Source organism: Dasypus novemcinctus, chromosome 1 (assembly GCF_030445035.2).
Source record: "Dasypus novemcinctus isolate mDasNov1 chromosome 1, mDasNov1.1.hap2, whole genome shotgun sequence".
NCBI classification, from domain to species: Eukaryota; Metazoa; Chordata; class Mammalia; order Cingulata; family Dasypodidae; genus Dasypus; species Dasypus novemcinctus.
In genome coordinates this window covers 32,845,726-32,864,732 of record NC_080673.1, presented here as the reverse complement: position 1 = coordinate 32,864,732, position 19,007 = coordinate 32,845,726, and the positions used below count along the sequence as shown (strand labels likewise).

Sequence of the window (19,007 nt, the reverse complement as noted above, 5' to 3'; positions counted from 1 at the left end):
TTTCTTTGTGCCTAGCATTTAAGTTCTCAGTTTATCCCTTTCCTTTTGCATTTTACTGTTAAGCTGCAAGGAGAAACAAGGCAGCACTTTCCACATTAGCTTAGTTATCTCCTAAGCTAAATATCCAAGCTTGTCATTTTCAAATTCTGCCTTCCATCTGACAGCAGGACTCAGTTTTGTCAAGGTCTCTGCCATTTTAAAACAAGGGTCACCTTTCTTCAAGTTTGCAATGACACACTCATCATTTCTAAGGCCTCATCAGAAGTACTTGTAGTGTCTGTATTTCTACCGACAGTCTTTTCACAGCAATCTAGGGGATTCCTTTCAAGCACCTCACAGTTCTTTTCTCTTCTACTCATTACCCAATTACAAAGACTTTTTATTTAAAAACAAAACAAAACAGTTTTGATAACTTTTTTTTTAAAACAGGATTTTTTTTTTTTTTTTTTAAGATTTATTTATTTAATTCCCCCCCCTCCCCCGGTTGTCTGTTCTCTGTGTCTATTTGCTGCATCTTGTGTCTTTGTCCGCTTCTGTTGTCATCAGCGTCACAGGAAGTGTGGGCGGCACCATTCCTGGGTAGGCTGCACTTTCTTTTGCTCTGGGTGGCTCTCCTTATGGGTGCACTCCTTGCACGTGGGGCTCCCCTACGCGGGGGACACCCTTGTGTGGCACGGCACTCCCTTGTGCGCATCAGCACTGCACATGGGCCAGCTCCACACGGGTCAAGGAGGCCCGGGGTTTGAACCGCGGACCACCCATGTGGTAGACGGATGCCCTAACCACTGGGCCAAGTCCGTTTCCCTTGATAACTTTCAATAGTAGCACCCCACTCTTCTGGTACCAAAATGTGTTTTAGTGTGCTAAGAGCAGATACCATAAATTGGGTTGACTTTAATAATAACAATTTATTAACTTACAAGCTTAAAGTTTGGAGGCCATGAGAATGTCCAAATCAAGGCATCATCAAGGTGATGCTTTCTTCCCAAAGCCTAGCTGCTACTGATCCTTGGCTCCTCTCCCACATGGCAAAGTACATGGCAGCGTCTGTTGGTCTCTCCCTTCTCTTCCAGGTTTCATTGTTTTCAGCTTCTTTCATGGCTTTCCTTCTTTGTATTCATTCTGTTTATAAAGTACTCCAGTAATAAGATTAAAACCCACCCTGGGCCACACCTTAAATGAAAGTAACCTATAGAGAGGTTCTACTTAAAATAGGAGTACTTCCACAGGAATAGGTGAACTTTAAGAACATGATTTTCTGGGGTACATACATTTCCAGACCAGCACAATATGATACCATGTTTCCTTTTACAAATAATGGGGTTTTCCATGAGCTATGATTTAGTTTTATCTTAGGTTAATTAGAGGAGAAGAAGACCCAGAGAAAAGAAAATAGAAGGAATGAGGGAGAAGCTCATGAAAAGAAGTTAGTTGATCTGTGCAGGTGTGTTGAAGAGGGGAAAAAGTTAAACAGTGTCTTGGATATCATTTTACTTACGTATTAATTACAACTAACTTGGTTGCATAAAACAATGGCATAAATAAAGGGGGTATAATTTATCTCTCATACAAAAATTTAAAAACCCTAGAGGTCAGTAATCCAGAGCGATATGGTCACTCCTCAGTGTGTAAAGGTTACACACTGGCTTCTGGCTTCTCTACTTAGACTAGCACATAGCTTCCATTTTCATGGTCGGTTCATGGTATAGGAGGGCTTCTAAGCTCCAGCTGTCATGGCTGCTTTGGGAGGTAGAAGCAGGAGGAACGTCAGAAAGGCAAAAAAGGTTACTGTTTCCATACAGATTGAATTCCTTGAAGTAGCATTTTTCTTTATATCTCATTGTCCAGAATGCAGTCATGCAAGGTCCTGGGACCTTGGTTCAAGGCATGCAAGACCCTGGGACATGTGGTCACTTCTTCCAGGGTGTAGTATGTCCTCAAAAAAATGATGATATAAAAAGTCTTTCTAAGGAAAAAGAGGAGAATGGATATTGAAGTAGGTGATCAGCTGTCTCTGCTACACTTTGCTCTTTAGTTTTCCCTCATTTTTCTCAGTTTTAAAAATTATCTTTGCTTGTTCATTCTTCTCCTCAACCCTATGTTCATACTCACCAGCTTAGCCACACTCTTATCAGATCTTACATCATCTATAATTTCTACTTGTCCTACCTAAAGCTGACTCATGTACTGGTATTCCCATGTCACACATAAGGTACAGATATTATTGTAAAAGATTTTGAGGAAATGCTGGGAGAGAGTCCCAAGTAAGACAAAAACAATTGTGAAAAAATCATGAACTTGATTAAACTAGAGTTAATGTTGAAGGCAAAGTTTAATTTTACTTCATGTAAATATCTTTTTTTCCCCTTTCATGTAAATATATCTTGATTTCATTTAATATAAAGTAGGTTTCTAAATCGAAGCAATAAAGTAAAATATGTGAATAGACAAAATGGGGTGTACTAAAATGTTCCTCCTTTAGGTATTAGTTTAATCTTTGTTTCAGTATGAAATGTTTTCAGCATTATTTAGATCAACCTTGCCCTTTTAAATCATATCCTTATATGATACCTGATGCACAGAACAAAACTGTTCTCTAGAGAGAGAGTTCAATTGCGGGATCAAGTTGGGAATTTGGTCGCTATAACTACAATTTCACAAATGTGCTGTACATATAAATACAGGCTTTCATGGTGTTTGGAAGACTGGCATTGGTAGTGTCTTAACAAAGTAAGTAGCCTTAAAGAAAAGAACTCTGATGTTTTGTGGTCTATAGTTGATGTGACATCATGGGTCTTCTGATGCTTGAAGTCTTCATTCAGTGAATTTGCCCTTTATGATCCTTGGTATAAATGAGTATGTGATAATTAATTCGCTCTGGATGTCTTTATTGGTAGTGATGTTTGAACTCCTAGTGCGGAAGTAACTATACTATTTCATAAAGGTTTTAAACTTTGCTGTTAGTGTGTTCATGAAATAGAAATAGAAATTACTTTTCTATTAAAATGTTTTAATTATTTATCTATTGCTAAGTGCAAAGGAACTCACAACTCATGTTTGTGCCACACTTATTTTTTGCATTGGGTTGGTGTGGGGAGTGGAAGGAGTAGCATGTGAATTATTTCAAATGTATGAATTCAAGATATGACTTAAAATATATGTCTAGTAACTTTGGTTTAGAGCAGCCTACTTTCGTTATTTTGAACATCCCAATGTAGAATTATGTTATGGCTTATTTTGAGCAAGCCATGCAATATGTTGCTCATTCCTTATGTAAAGCTGATGTCAGATCTCACACATCCTATTGAATTTTGTAAACTTGAGGTAGTACTGATATTTTTATAAAACAATAATTTGAAAATGGTGGTTTGGATTGCTTTTTTAGCTGTTGAGAACATTGATAAACATTTGTGTGGACTTGTTTTTTTTTCCCTCTTGGATAAATACCTACAAGTAGAATTGCTGGATCATATGGTAAATTGTTGTTTAACTTCAAAAAGGATTACCACACTCCTTTCACATCTGTTGCCCTTTCTTTAAAAAAAAATTGTACTCTGTCCTATTTTGTGTAATAAGAGTTCTTTATGTATGTATTTGTCAGATGTATTTTGCAAAATTTTTCTCCCAATCTGTGGTTTGAGTTTTTCTTAATCTTGATGAAGCCCATTTTATCAAAATTATCTTTTTAAAAAATATGTATTTTTAATCTATTTTTAAAAGATAGATTCCGTAAAATGTTACATAAAAATATATAAGGGATTCCCATGTGCCGCACTCCCCACACCTCCTACTTTTTCCTCATTAATAACTTCTTTCATTAGTGTGTTACTATCATTGCCACACAGCATGGGTTATAGTTTACATTGTAGTTTACACTCTCTCCCTCTCCATTCTGTAAGTTATGGCAGGATATTTAGTGTCCTGTATTTGTCTTTGCAATGTCAGTTAGGACAATTCCAAATCCCGAAAATGCCCCCACGTTACACCTCTTTTTTCTTCTCCCTGCCTTCAGCAACTCCAGTGGCCACTGTCTCCACATCAAAAAATTATTTTATATTTTGAACTTTTGGCTTCCTTTTTAAGAAATCTTTTCTTAACCCAATGTCATAAAGGTATTGTTATGATTTTCTGCTAGAAATTTAATAGCTTTAGCTCTCCAAATATTTAGGTCTCAGGTCCATTTTGCATCAATTCTTTGTGTACAGTGTGAGTTAAGGGTTGTGGCTTATATTTTTCCATACAGATAGTCAGTTGTCCCAGGACCATTTAATGAAAAGCTTATTTTTTTTAACCCATTGAATTACCTTGGCACACTTGCTAAAAATCAATTGACCATATTTATATATGTTCAGGTCTATTTCTAGAATCTCTCTTCTGTTCCATTGCTCTTCATGTCTACTCTTATGCCAGTACTACATTGTCTTCATTTGTGTAGCTTTTAGTAACATTATTTTAGATAATGGAACATTTACTTTATTTTGCACACTCTAGTAACTTCTGAAATCACATAATAGAAATCCTCCAACATTGTTCTTTATCAGAAGTATTTTAGCTCTTGTCCTTTTCCTTTCCATATAAAATTTAAAATCATCTTGTCATTTTTGTCAGAAATGCTTATTAGGATTTGTTCTGAATCTATAGATCGATTTTGGTATGACTGATGTTTTAATAATATTGAGCCTTCCAATCTGTGAACATGATATATCTCTCCATTTATTTATGTCTTTAATATCCTTTTGCAAGTTTAAGTTCCCTTTGTAGTTTGTAGTATATAGGTCAGGCACATCTGCCTTTTAATTTATCCCTAAGTATTTATTTTTTGATGATGAGTAATAGATTTTTACCACCTCAAATCTGGAACAGAGGTTAAACAATATAGTAAGCATCACTTTTTGGTAGAATTAGGAGGAATAGTCTTTTGCCTACAAAGCAAGATGTGTGGCTTATCTGAAATGTCCACTTTTCATTCAGATAAATTAAATAATCATTTTATTAATATCTCTATAAATTACATATTTAGTTATATAATTAAATATATGTGTGTTTATACTTTTCCTTTATTGGAAATGTGTTTTTTTAACTTCTAAGAATTTTGAATGCAACATTATTCAAATAACCTGAATATCTGTTTAGGTCATATCCTGCAAATACATGCCTACTAATTCAACTTTTTAAAAGTATATGTCAGATATTGGGGAGGCTGGGGGCTGGTTTTTGATACCATCCATGTAAGCCTTTCAAGAATATCAGATTTTGGATACCATGCTTGAGATATTGGTTGATTCCTGGCCAATTCAGGTTTTTACTGGCTTGGGGACAATCTGAACTATTCATTAATTCATCTGCTATTTTTTTCACCAGTAAGTTATATAGATCTGTTTGATTTTTCTTAACAATGTAATTGTTTATTTTACTTCTTTAATGTGTTTTATAAAATTAAGGTCATTTGTTAGATATGCTATTAGAGGTAGCCTTCCTTGCTTGTTCAACTTATACATGGTCAGGCCTGCACCAGATACTGGTGGACATTTAATTTTAAGAAAGGCATTTTGGGTAAGGCACGTGTCTACATGCTGAAGAGAAAAGTTGTTATGGACCGTAACTTTTATACAAACTGGTCTGCTGCTATCTATGTATAAAGCACTGTGATCAGCAGAGACCTGTTTGTGCTGCTGTGTAGACTGATAGCAGCATGTCAGTTTAGCTGAGCTGTTCTGTAGCAATTTGGTCACGAGGATCTAGGCACTACCAAAGGGTAATCATCACACAACTGTCCTCTGCTGGTTTAGACTGTGGCAAAAGAGAAAAACTGCTTGCTCTCTTCACCACAACACAGCTGAGGTAAGATCCATCTTTTTTCTCCTGGAGGGAAAAACCAGAGCAAACAGTTCCTTTCAACTTTTCTCATGCTGTTTTGATTTAAATTTATGCTAGTCTTTTACATGATAATCCCTCAGATCAGGTACACAACTCAGCATCCCTCTGATGGAGAGCAACTAGTTTGTAGTATATAGTATGGGTAAATTTTAATGACCAAATTGCTTTGCTGAGCACATCTAAGCATTTGACCTTGAAGACTCCGGAGAGCAGACATTACAGATTTCCCTACTTGCCCTTGACTTGCAAGAGAGTAGATAATGAATTAATAGGAATTGATAAAGAGCATCTGTCAGGCAGTCTATGAGGTCATGAGGCTGGTATGCGGAAACTGTACCCATACAACTTGCTTAACGCAGAACTGCAGCCAGGAGAGGTGGGTGGGTCAAGGAAGCAGGAAATTAGCCGGCAGAAGGAATGTTGGCTCTGCGCAAGCTACAGCCACATGGACTCACTGAGAGAAAGCACCCAGGGACATGGGGAATGCTCAGTGCTGCAGAGAAAAGAGCTGCTTTAGAAGGTGGCAGCTCTATTGCTGGTACTGGTGCTTCAAAGATACTGAAGACAGTGAAGGTTAGATTTTTTTTTTAAGGAATTAGAATGTTAATAGTGTATTAAATGTTTAGTAATTCTGCCATGTTTTCTACTGTTAAGTAGAAAACAAACTACCGAGGAGTGAACTGAGAGCAGAAACAGCTATGAGGCCTTCACTTGTCATTTTTTATCTTGTGGTCTGTTTTTATAAATGAAAGTTAAATGTTGAAATTCAGAGGAACAAACCTCTGTTCATTTGTGATGATTGTTAGACTATTTTTCAGTTTTCCAAATACATAATTCTGAATAGAAGTCTGTTAAAGCTCGTGCTTTAGCTATATAAACACACACACCCATGTGCGCATGTGTGGATTCACACAGTTTATATGAGTACTTTGTGTGTGGATGTTTGTGTTTTAAATGGCAGTTACTTTGTTGTCATTGTTAAACTAATGAAGTGTATTTTTATGGCAAGTTTTTTTTTTCTACTTTCATTTTTATACTTCAGTTACATATTGTTCCTGTATATTCTACTGATTTTAAGAAGTGGAGTTCATGGCATCAGCAGTTACTTTTTCTTTTCCTCTTAAAATTGTTAGTCTGCTATTTAAAGACAGTGTCATGGAAATGTTCTTGTAAGTTCTAAATAAATAAATTGATAATGGTTTTTGAGACACCAGTCATTTATAAGATTTTTAAGGGGGAAAATAAAGTGTAGTAACTGCCTACTATTTATTACAAATGAAGATGCGAAAAATTGGTATCTCTAATTATTACATTTTTAATCATTTTGTAAAATAGGATTGCCCACCACTATAACCTCAGCTTGACTGCTGTGTGTTCCCTAGCTGAGTATACCCTGACATGAATACGTTTACATTCCAGTACTGAGAAATTGAATTCCACTGGGTAGTTCTGACGTACAGCAAGAATGTGGAGGCCCATACAAAGGGCACAATTAGGGACACTGATAGAAGAGGCTTCTGTACTCAGTGACTGCCTTTCGTGGAAAACTCACACTGTCTGATAGAGAATGCTCTTGACTCAGCTTGTCAGGGGGAAGCAGAAATGTGGTCATGGAAATTTAGTACAGGTCTGCCTTATCAGAGTAAGAGCCTGCAACACTCTGTTCAATGTTTCATTACTTGTGGGTATTTATGAAAACTAGGTAAGATTTTATATTTTCAGACTATTGTGCTTTCTCGTTGTGAATCTTGAACTTGAAAAAGTTTAGCAGGCTATTAAAATGTTTCTCTATTTTATATTATGTGGAAGACTACTTTGAGTAATTTTTTTGTCTGCATATCTTTGGTGTTATAAATTCATGCCATTTTAGGAACAATTAGTAATAATTAATTTTTAATTTGTTCTGAATGAAACGTTTTACAAAAACTTAATTTAATGAAAATCAGAATCTGTATTGTTACACTATTTTGGAGCAACCATTCCTTAGTTGGTAGCACTGAGGAGTGCTAGCCCCTGAGATAAAGCATTTAGAAATTATATGCTTATTATACTGCAAGTGGACTTTTCATTAATCATTTTCTGGTGAGTTTGTTTGTTTATTTATTTAAAATTTGGAATCAAAGCACTAATAGATTGACCCAAAGTAAACCTGCATCACTTTCAGGTGTCATCTTTAGGTGCATAATGTTAGATTATAAGGACATTCTGAAATTTACGTGCGATTGACTTGTTGAAAGCCAAGCTATACAGTGTATTTTAAAATTATTCAGAACAATTTAGAAGGGTTTAAAATAGATCATCAGGATTTACTTTTCATATTGTGTACAACCAGAAGACTGTCAGTATACTTAAAGCACATATAGCATATACTATACTTCCCTGTCCCCTCTTCCCATTCTCTTTCTTTCTCTAACTTTATGACCTCTTTGCAAAGGGATCTTGTATAGAAATGGCTAACACTTAAAAAAAAAAATTCATACCAAGTCTCATTGATAATTCTTAAGTATAACTTTATTGCTTTTGGAAAATAGTTACCTTTATATGTGTATTAATTCATGTATCTTACACACTCTTTTACACATACATTTATGTGAGTACATTCATTCACACAGAGAGACTCTGATGCTATTACACTGGGGGAGAGCTTAAAAAGATGTTTTAACTTGAAGTTAAAAAAAGCTATATAACTTTAAAAATTAGGGAGTTTAAATTTTAAAAATATCTTTGTTTATCTTGGTATGTGGTATTATGAGTGCCATTTTAAAGAAGCAGATGTTCTGCTTGTTGAAGTTCTGACAGCAGCTGCCAGGAGATCCTTGTTTTTTATAGATTTGACATTCAAAGCTTTGACCACTCATGGTAGTATCCCTAAAGTTTATGATGGTCATTTGTAGTTTTGGCAAATTTGAATTGCCCTCTGAAATGCAGATGCTGAAGTGTCTTTTTCACTCAACTACCTATGGAGTGAGCTTAGCCAACCCCTGAGGGATCCACCTGTTAATGTAGGTCTGTTCTCAGCTTGTCATTGGTTGGTGCTTTATGGGGGAGTATGATGTACTATAGTAGTATTCCTGAGGAGGTGAGGAAATTTTTTGTCTTAAATATCAAGGTTACCAAAGATTAGATGTTATGTTATTGAATGTGGGAAAGAGCTAACGAAGAAAGCAAGAGAAAGGCAAAGGCCAGTGTAGTATAATGGAGTACAGTCATGGAGTCTGATTATTTCAGGCATCTCATTTATCCCACGTTGGTTTAATTTTCTCCATCTGTGAATGAGAAACGACAGGGACAGTGCTCAGGGAGAAAGAAGGGTAGAATGGGTTGTATATACTGTAATCTTTGGGGGATCTTTTTCTAAATCCCAATGTTTATGGGCCTATAAATATAGCAGTGGACTATGGCATACTTTGAGGTGTAAAGTTGAAGAAAAATGCTAAGATACCCTTTACCATATGATATTTCAAAGCTTTTTCTCTGCTCTGAAATTCTCTGTATCCATTTTGGTCTTGAGATATAATTGTAGTGGAGAAATATGACACTTAAAAAAAAACTCACAGTGCTCACTGTTCTGTTTGTTTTTACAGCTATTTATATACTTATCTTCCATTAGAGTATCAGCTACTTAAGAATAGGGATTATATTTAGGGAGTTTATGTAAACTCTGTATTGATTATATTGAGATAGTGATTCTGTAGCATGTTTCCAGCGAATGACTAGAAGAGGAACTGGAAGCAAAATTTTATGCACACAAACCTGTATATGTGTATCTGTGTATAATTATTTATACAGAGGAGGAGAGGGGACCTCTAATTGATGGCCATGGATTTTGAAAAATGGGATTAATGCTAGGTGAAAGAAAAATGTAGGTGTAAACTCTTCAGATTTTCAGATATGTGACGTAAAACATTTTAGAAATACTTGTTTACTTTCTCCTCATCTGTTGTTGGCTCCCCTTTCACCCACAGCCTGTATCATTTTATTGGTAAATTAATGTAGAGAAGAAATTGGTTCTAGGTGTATAAGGATATGATTGAGGCTTCAAACTTAACTCTTTTCTTTGTCCTTTGGTTTGTTATTTGTTAAATTTAGTGTTCTTACTTTAAAAAAAAAACCTAGTTCCAAGTTTTTACCAAGAAACCCAACACCACTAAAACCAGCAAAAATCCTGATAAGTTCTCTTGTAAGACTTAATAAAAATGAACACTGTGTTTGATAGGGGTAATTGTCTGTTTCTGATAGTTGCACCAGGAACATTTGGAGCAAAAGATAGTTAATGTCTTTTTTAGTTATCCCTATTTCTGATTTTTCTAAAAACCCTGAAGGATTATAGATATACTTTAAGTTGTCCAAGTTCTTCTTAAATCTGTATCATTTTTACTTTTCCTAAATCATTAATTTAGAAACTTAAAAGATTCCAACTTTCTTTTCAGCTGCTAATGTTATTTTATTTTGTGCCTGTGGCCTCAGAGGAAGCCTGTTTTATCTCCTTAATTTTCCTAGGTACTTTTTGTCGGCAACTTTTCAGTTCTGTGGTTTTCCCCTTAGAAACTTTTCTAGGGCAATACTCTAACAGATTTACATGATTTTCTATAAGCATATATATAATACATTTTCATTTTGATTCCTTCCTAGTGTTGACATCATTTTGAGATTTGTCTTTATCATTTATTGCTCATTTGTTAGCAGCTTATTTTGCTAATGCCATCAAAGACTTGTAGTTTTCATTCCCAAATTTTAACCAAAGAATGAGAACCCTGTATTATTTTATATAATGTTATGCACATTTGATTGTTTTTCATTTAGACTATTTCATTATGTACATTTGATCTTCTAATTATTGCTTTCCTGCACTCCCATAAAACTTTATGTGATGTCCTCATAGTTTATTCCTTGTGACTTTGTTTTGAATTTTACTCTCTAAAAGTGTATTTGCAAACCTTAGACTACACTCCATTTTTTTTTTTTTTTTTTAAGATTTATTTGTTTCTCCCCATTCCCCTTGTTTTCACTTGCTGTGTCTGATCATCTTCCTTGTTCCTTTGTAGGAGGCACCGGGAGACGAACCCGGACCTCTGCTCTGGGAGGGAGGTACCTCATTGTTTGAGCCACCTCTGTTTCCTGCTTTGTTGTGCCTCACATTGTTTTTCTTCCCTGCATCTCTTGTGTCAGCTCACCACGTCTGCCCGTCGTATTAGCTTGCTGTCTTCTTTAGGAGGCAATAGGAACCTCTGCTCCCTGCTTTGTTGTGTCTCTCATTATGTTCCCTCTTCTTAAGTCTCTTGTGTCAGCTTGCCATGCCTGCCCCATCGTACCAGCCCACTGTCTTCTTTAGGAGGCACTGGGATCTGAACCAGTGATCTCCTGTGTGGTAGGGGGGAGCCCAGTCACCTGAGCCACACCTGCTTCCCTTCTCTCCATTTTTGTTTACTACATCTTCTAGAATATTTAAAAGAATTGATCTTAATACCATCAGTCTTATCTCCAGAATTCTGATTGCCTTTTTTATCTCGAAACTTCCAGAACACAATTATTAAATAATTTATTATATAGAACTTGAAAGATTTTTGAAAACTTATTAAATAATGATATTTACTTTTGTTTATAGATTTATTCTTTAGAAGTATACATTTTGTGGACTGAATGTATTTTAAGTTCTTATTTGTCGTTATTGCTCTGATCCTGCTGCTGGAAGCATCCTTCCTCATACCTTACAGTTTCCTGTTTCTAAGCTAAAAGTAAGTCATCTCTGCCAGGGAGTCTAGCTGCCAGGTCATTGCCTGCCTAGTGCCTGTGTCCGTCACTCCTTTGAGACCTCTCTCCCTCTTTCCTTCCATGTTCTTGACCATATTTGAAAAAACACAGACTTTTGGGTAAATGAAATAATTCATTCTTCCTCATTGATTTGTTTTCTTGGGTGCATTTAGTTTTCCTACTCAGAATATTCAGGAAATTGATTGATGAAGAGTCTGCTCTTTCTCCTACTCTTCACGTTTTTGTGACAGTCGGTGGACTTGAGTCTGCTGTTAGGTGGTTGCAAAGTTTCCTCAGATTCTGTTGCAGTCACTTCCCAAAAGACTCTCTTGGAGATAATTTTAATGATACATTTTAGGGATGCTTTGGGGGATCTTTTCACTACCCCCAAAGTAATAGTTTTAGTGCAAACAACTTATGTAGGATTATCTTCCTAGTCATAAAATTGTGTAGAATTAATGGCGAATTGATACAAGGATTTACTGCCTTAATCCTGAAGTATGGAGTTGTCGATGCAAGAAATGACTACCATATAGTTTATTTCTGTAGACATTACCTGCCTTTTCTTAAATTTTTAAAGCAACTCAATTTCACCATGTCATTATTATTTATTAAGTGTATTATAAACATTACATTACATACATTACAAATAATTATGATTTTGATTACGTTACCTTTCAAAAGAGGAAAACCATCCACTTGTTACATTTATAAAACCTGTTTATTTGCATAATTTAATAAAACTCAATATAACTAGAGTTTCACAATCATGATTTCTTTAGTTTTTAAATAGAATTTATTTTATTTAGTAATAAACTTTAAACATACTGTGAACATTTTTACATAGTTGCATAGCAGGATTAAATGGGTGATGATGTAATGGAAACTGCCACATATTTTACTGACATATAGAGATTATTTCTTAACTTTGTAATGTTTCATTGAACTATAAGCTTCATTGCAATCAATTTAATTGTAACAAGGTATAGTTACACAAACCAGAAATGCTCTTCCATGTTGAGCGATAAGGATTTTTGTGGTACTTAATTGTAAAATTAAAGAAAAGAGTATTTAAAATTTCAGGTCATTTTAGATGACTAAAATGACAAGAAGTAAAATGAAAAAGAAGATAGAGTTATTGTATTTTTCTTAGCAAAATATTTTTCACTTAAAAGGCATTCAAATATGTATGCTTGTGAGTTTATGTTTCTAGAACTGTATATATGAATTTTAAAAAAATTTTTCAGATAATGTGAAGAATGATTCTGTTTTGTTATATTCATAGAAACCCCAAATTTTAGAGCAGGGAAGGACTTAAGTGATGGTCTAGTCAACACTGATAATCTTACAAATGAGTAAAATTTACTAGTCAAGTTGGTTTGTTGGAGATCCCAAATGAGAGAGGGAGAACGTTGGCGTTCCTATTTTCTTCCTCTTACCTGACTTTTTCATCATGGTTTTCTAGTACTTCTTTACTTACATTATGAATTTGAAACCATTATGTTGGAATTTTTCTGAAAACATATGACTGAGACATATGTTTGTTTTCAAACAAAAGACATAAAGAAGGTTTTAAAAGAACAAGAATTTCCATAGGACTCTCTAAAGGTGTCTAATTAATTTGGGAAAAAATTAATAAAATAACTTTTTGGAAATTTTTTTCTTTTTTTCTTAAAGAAAGGTCTATTAAAATTGTTACTAATAATGTTGACATTGACTGGAGGGAAAGGAAAAGTTTTGGAGTAGTGAATGGGCGAGGTATAGACTGTACATTTTTAAAGCAAGTCAGGATTACTTAACATTTCCAGGATTCTCTCTTCATAATTGTATTGTATATAGTTGTGTCAGAGAGATTATATCCCCAGCATTAAGATGGGAATTTGTAACAGAGAGGGCAGAGGTTCTTGTCTGAGTTCACTAGTGCAAAGTTTTCAGGAGGAATGGGCTTTTGATTAAGTGGATGCACACATCTACTTAAATCACTTAAGGAAAAGCAGTCTTAAGTTGAAAAATTTATCGTTCAATATTTAGAATAAGCTGATATGAAAATTTAGAAAAATACTTTTTAGGTGAAGAAAATGTTTAACCTATGCAAGTTAAATTATAAAAAACAATTAAATGTATTTTATGTATTTTCTTTAGATATTTTTATAGTTTGCCATTGATAGAATTCCCATCCTATTGGAATATTCTAAAACGTCATTTAACTGGGAATGATTTAATATAACCTAACATACAGCTCATAACAATTCTTTACTTACATTATGAATTTGAAAGCATTATGTTGGAATTTTCCTGAAAATTTGAATTCTCCCTTGTCATTCTGTATAAATAGTGCTAAAAGATAACTTTCTCTTTATTATGTACTTTTTTGTAGTTGTTTTTTATTTTTATTTGTTTGGTGTGTTGGTTTAAATTCACAAAATAGTTTTTCTAAATATAAAGTTGTCCTCTTTGATTTATTTTATATTTTTGTTTTACTTTTTCCTTGTAGTTTTGGAAAGCGTTCTGCAGGAAGCTTTAGGCGTGGCTGTGAATGCATTGTTTTAGAGCCTTCTGAAATGATTGTGGTAAGAATATTTCTGTGAAGATTCCTGTCCACTCTTCCCCATTTATGAAATAATGGCACTTTAGCAAACTACTTATACAAGTGTATAATATATTTTATAGTATTAGATGTATTTATTTTATAACTTCATTATTATGATTTTGAATTTATAATCATAACATTGTAATTATTTATAAGATTGACTTAAATGAAAAAGGTGGATATTTAAAAAGTAGAAAGTACCTTAATTTTTGCTGTGTGAACTTTATAATTAAATCTGTGGTGATGTAATTTAACTGAAATTTGGAGAGAACCTTCGAATTGCAGGATTTTAGCCTTTCAAATGTTGATTTGAATGAGTAATTCAAATAATTACAGTACACTATGTATTCAGGGAATAATTAACATAAGGAAATAAATTTAATCCCTTTAAAGTAATCGCAGAAGAATTAGAGGACTAGTATTCTGGTTAAACACTTTGTTGCCATTTTTATCTCTTTTAACCAAGTTGTGTGATTAAAAAAATACATTGAGGTAAGACAGATTTGTACATACATTATCTATGTTAAAATAGATTTTAGCAACATGTTTTTATTAATGCTTTAAAATGCTTCTTCCTTACTGGATAAAAGTGATATTAAAATAGTATAATATATTCCCCTTAAAAAAAATCAGAAACAAAAATAAGATGGGGTAGGAGGAGCATTCCTAACTCAGGCTTTCAATTAAAATTGATGTTCTTCTTACTCCCCATTCACCATCCTATCTGGGAAGGAAAGCCTTATAAAATAAAAGATGGCCCAATGTATATGATGATGGGAGGATTTAATTCACATTTAATGGAGTGTTAGTAGATGACTGTGGAAGATTTACGGATTTCCCCATGATGTATGAGGAATTCCGACAAAGAGGAGAACTTCCCCATCAAAGCTAGTGGAAATTGTAGGTAAAATTTAACAAAATTTTCTTGTAAGTGAGAAAGTGGAATGGTGGTGAGTAAAAGACTTAGGATTGGTAAATATGTACACAGATAGATAGGATTTTCCAGCCGCAAGTCTTTTAAAATGTTCTAGATGTACGTTGGAGATTTTGGACTCTGTTAGTGGTATTCTGGCTTTCTCTGAAGATTTTTTGAGCTTTGGAATTCCTTAAGTATTTTATACTTGCTGATATTACAGAAGCTACTAGGTTTGTCAGTGTGAGGACAGTCTTAGAATCCAAACGTGCCTCTATTCTCTATTGTGAGCACTCACATTTCCAGTGTGTATGTGTGATGAGGATTAACCTGATGTCACTGACTTCTGTTAGTCCATTCATCAGTTTCTGAAATGTTCAAAATGAGGAATTATTTTTAAAATAGCACTGTTTGTAAAAAAAGAAACTGAAACCACAGAGTAAAACTAGGAAGAGAAACCCTTAGATAATTTATCAAGCCATACCACTAGCATACTTGTTTGAGTTTTTTTTGGAATTTGAGGATTCTTAACACATTTTCTCAAAATACATCAAATTCTTGTGCTTTAGTTAAAACAATGCAGCAATTCTTTCACAATAAGAGGTTATGTATCCTGTGAGATCTTTCACTAATAAATCAGTACAAAGACTACTGAAAATATCCTTTCCTTTGAAACTACAGGAAATTCAGGAGTTACCCATATTGCCCTAAGTGGAACTGAAAATGCCTCTTCATAAAAGAAAAGTTACTGAAAACCAATTAGTTCCAGAGAAGTTCAAACACACTTAAAGTCTGTCTAGATAGCTTGTCTACAAATCTTTCCAAAATGAATGGATATAAACTATCTGTAAGTTTCTTTCTATATCTGATAGTAATACAGGATATTGTTTTTAGAGAATTGAAGTTTTTGGGGTCCTATTTCAGGTGGACTATATGGATGAAAATGAAGAATATTTTCAGCGTCAAGCTTCTCATCGCCAGTCTCGAAGGAGGTTTAGAAAAATCAACCAGAAAGGTGAAAGGCAAACAATTATTGACACTGTGGATCCTTATCCTGTGGGGAAACCACCTTTACCTAGAGGCTATCATACGGTAAGTTATAAAAGCATAATATTTTTAATGTGTCTTTGGTTTTGTTTGTTTTTTTTTGGTTTCAGGAATTTTGTGAAGAGATTTAAATTTTCTGTTTTCAATGAGTAATTCTTTTCTGTTATATATGATTTTGCTGGAAACACAATATGAATAGTTTTTAAAAAGCATTTAAATAAGATATCAAAAAACATTGTTTAGCTTTTATATTTCTTAAAATACTCTTTGAGGATCAAATTTGTGATCAAGATATAAAACTATAATTGGGATATTTTAAGTACTTACCATAATCTAAAATTTGATCCCCCAAGAAATGATTTGTATTATACCTGCTTTTTATTTAAAAATGTAGATATGTAAAAACCACATTATTATTTTTCATAGTTTTTAATATCATCGTGAGACTCTTGCATGAGTTATTTTGTTTTTTAATACAATATAGAGAAATACAAATAATTTGAAATAATACTTTTAAAAATCCAAGTATGAAGATGCTCTAAAATATTTCCAATAGTTTTAAAGATCCTCTTAAATACAATAACCCAATTGTCAATTATTTCATAAATTTGAGAAACAAATTCCTTTTTTGTTTGAGGAAACCGAAATGCAGATGTTGAGAGATTTGTACAAGACCTTAAATCGGTATTGGAGCCTTATTCTTATTACTATCATTCTGCTTTATTGCACTGTGCAAGCTTCCCCTCATGGCTAATCCAAAATAGTTCTAAATATTTTTGAGGATCTCTATTTGCAAAAAGAAAGTAGCGTGAATTCTTGGATATGTCATGATACGGTGAAAGATGGCTTATCTATGCATATACCATTAAATGAATGGTCATTATATGTGAAATTAATTTTAAAATAAAAATAAAAATGAAGATAGGTAATTGACATCTATTTTACTTTTCACATGTATTTCCTTTTTTATCCATCTCATTTGTTTCTTTTTTAAATCTATCCTTTTCTTTCTGAGAATAAATGTAAGTGCAAAATGCGTAGGAAAGTGGATATAAAATTAAAATTATTTAACTCAATTTTTAGTGACTTTAAGAGATATGATACAGTATTTTATACCCACTGTCATATTTCTGTTTCTCAGAGGGCTCTTTGTACTTGAATATTTAATGTGGTTGTGACCACCAGCTCCTTGTCTCCTCATCTCACTTCCCATGCACTATTTTCATTTAACATGAATTTAATAGTTGAATAATTTCATTGAGCTCGTTCGGAAAGGGTTGTTTTTTACTCATTACAAAGACAGCTTTGTTTATCTGTTGGGGAGACTTGGTATAAAAAAAAAACACCATGAAAGGTTTTTTTGTTAAATTTTCTATAAAAGAAGGTAATATTTTTAGTGTTGATGTAGCATAATGGAAGAAGGAGATATGTATTAAAAATGGTTGTACATATTAATAGTATAATATAGATTATAATGTTTTAGCATAGCACTAATATTAATATTCTTTCTGCTTTGGAATTTTTTTTTCTAATCAGCTTTTCATAGTGGATTGTGGATTATTTAAAATTTAGTGTTACAATTGATTGGTTTAATTTTATACTCTTGCCACACTTAATTGGAGTTAATAATTTCATAACTTTTTCTCCTCACCTACCACATCTGCTCCCTACCTCTAAATAGAAAGCTTTACTTACTATGACTCTCCATTCCTGTTTTTTTTTTTAAGTATGATTTTTAAAAATTATTACAAAATTACTTAAAAATTTTTTAGTGTTTTAAAAATATTTACCAGGCCAATAGGTACTTTTATTAGGGAAAATTCAGTACTAGGATTAAAATTTATTTTGATTACTAATGGATTGTGTACTAGTTTACTAATATGTGACTTGTTGGTATTAATTTTACTAAATGAGTTAAGATTGACAAGAACATGATCCTAATTAAGTGTATTGGATCCTTTTCTTTTTGTGAAAATTGTATTTTAATTATATTTAGATAGAGTGTTATTTTATCTGAATATAGGATTTTGATGTAGGAAAACAACAAAACCTTCCTTTGAATACTTGGTGTCATGTGGTAAAAAGAATGAAATGAAGAAAATTATTCTTCTTTATTAGCTTGAAATCTTATTTACTTATTCCTAACAGAAATATTTCTTTTTGAAAGGAATTAGCTAGTAGGGTGGAACTGAGAGTGAAAAGTTTATGTAAAAGAATTGTGTGATCATGTATTTCATATGTTTCATGATTTTAAATGACTGCAAGTGCATTTCACGTGCATGGCTAAAAAAACATAGAAAACTGAGAACATTATACATGTAGCCAATTCTATATAGTCATTCTTCATCTAGTTTTAACATTATCTTCATTTTGGCAAATGTACTATAGCATGTCTGATAATGTTCATCTTTTCCTTTCCTCCTTATGGCACTCATTTCATTTTGGCTCAAAGGAATGCACTAAATCTCAGGTATTGTAATTTGTGTGTGGTCTCCTAACACTAATCTAAGTTTGTGAATTTGCATTGTGACTAATGAGTATGTAATATTGTTGTGTTTTGCTTGGTCTTGTCCTTTTATATTTTGCTCTGATTTAGTAAAATCTCTTAAAACATTGAAACTATCAATGGTTAAACTAGTGATGGTGCAGGAAGGACTGCCCACCTTCGTTGAATAAAGTGAAAATTATTTTTAAGAACGAATAGGACCACTGTTCATCACTAACCTGATTTTGCAAATAAAGACAGACAGACATAATGGAACTTTATTGCTTTTTGTGTGAAAGAATATGGGAAATCCATTTGAAATTTGTACTTTAAATGCTGTAGAT

General features: G+C 33.4%; 1 protein-coding gene across 9 annotated transcripts in view; it reads left to right on the top strand.

Moving 5' to 3' along the window:
* Positions 1–19,007, top strand: part of RAPGEF2 (Rap guanine nucleotide exchange factor 2) — a 276,574-nt gene that overhangs the window by 151,266 nt on the left and 106,301 nt on the right. For 4 of the 9 annotated variants that reach the window (XM_058276560.2, XM_058276808.2, XM_058276656.2 and 1 more), the window contains exons 5-7: positions 14,123–14,198; positions 16,056–16,223; positions 18,631–18,648. In XM_058276560.2, the coding sequence (XP_058132543.1) occupies positions 14,123–14,198; positions 16,056–16,223; positions 18,631–18,648 (262 nt within the window). Of the gene's footprint in view, positions 1–6,321; positions 6,451–7,409; positions 7,580–14,122; positions 14,199–16,055; positions 16,224–18,630; positions 18,649–19,007 lie in introns of those variants that run through there. The other 5 variants (XM_058276757.2, XM_058276604.2, XM_058276836.2 and 2 more) reach the window with 4 other exon arrangements.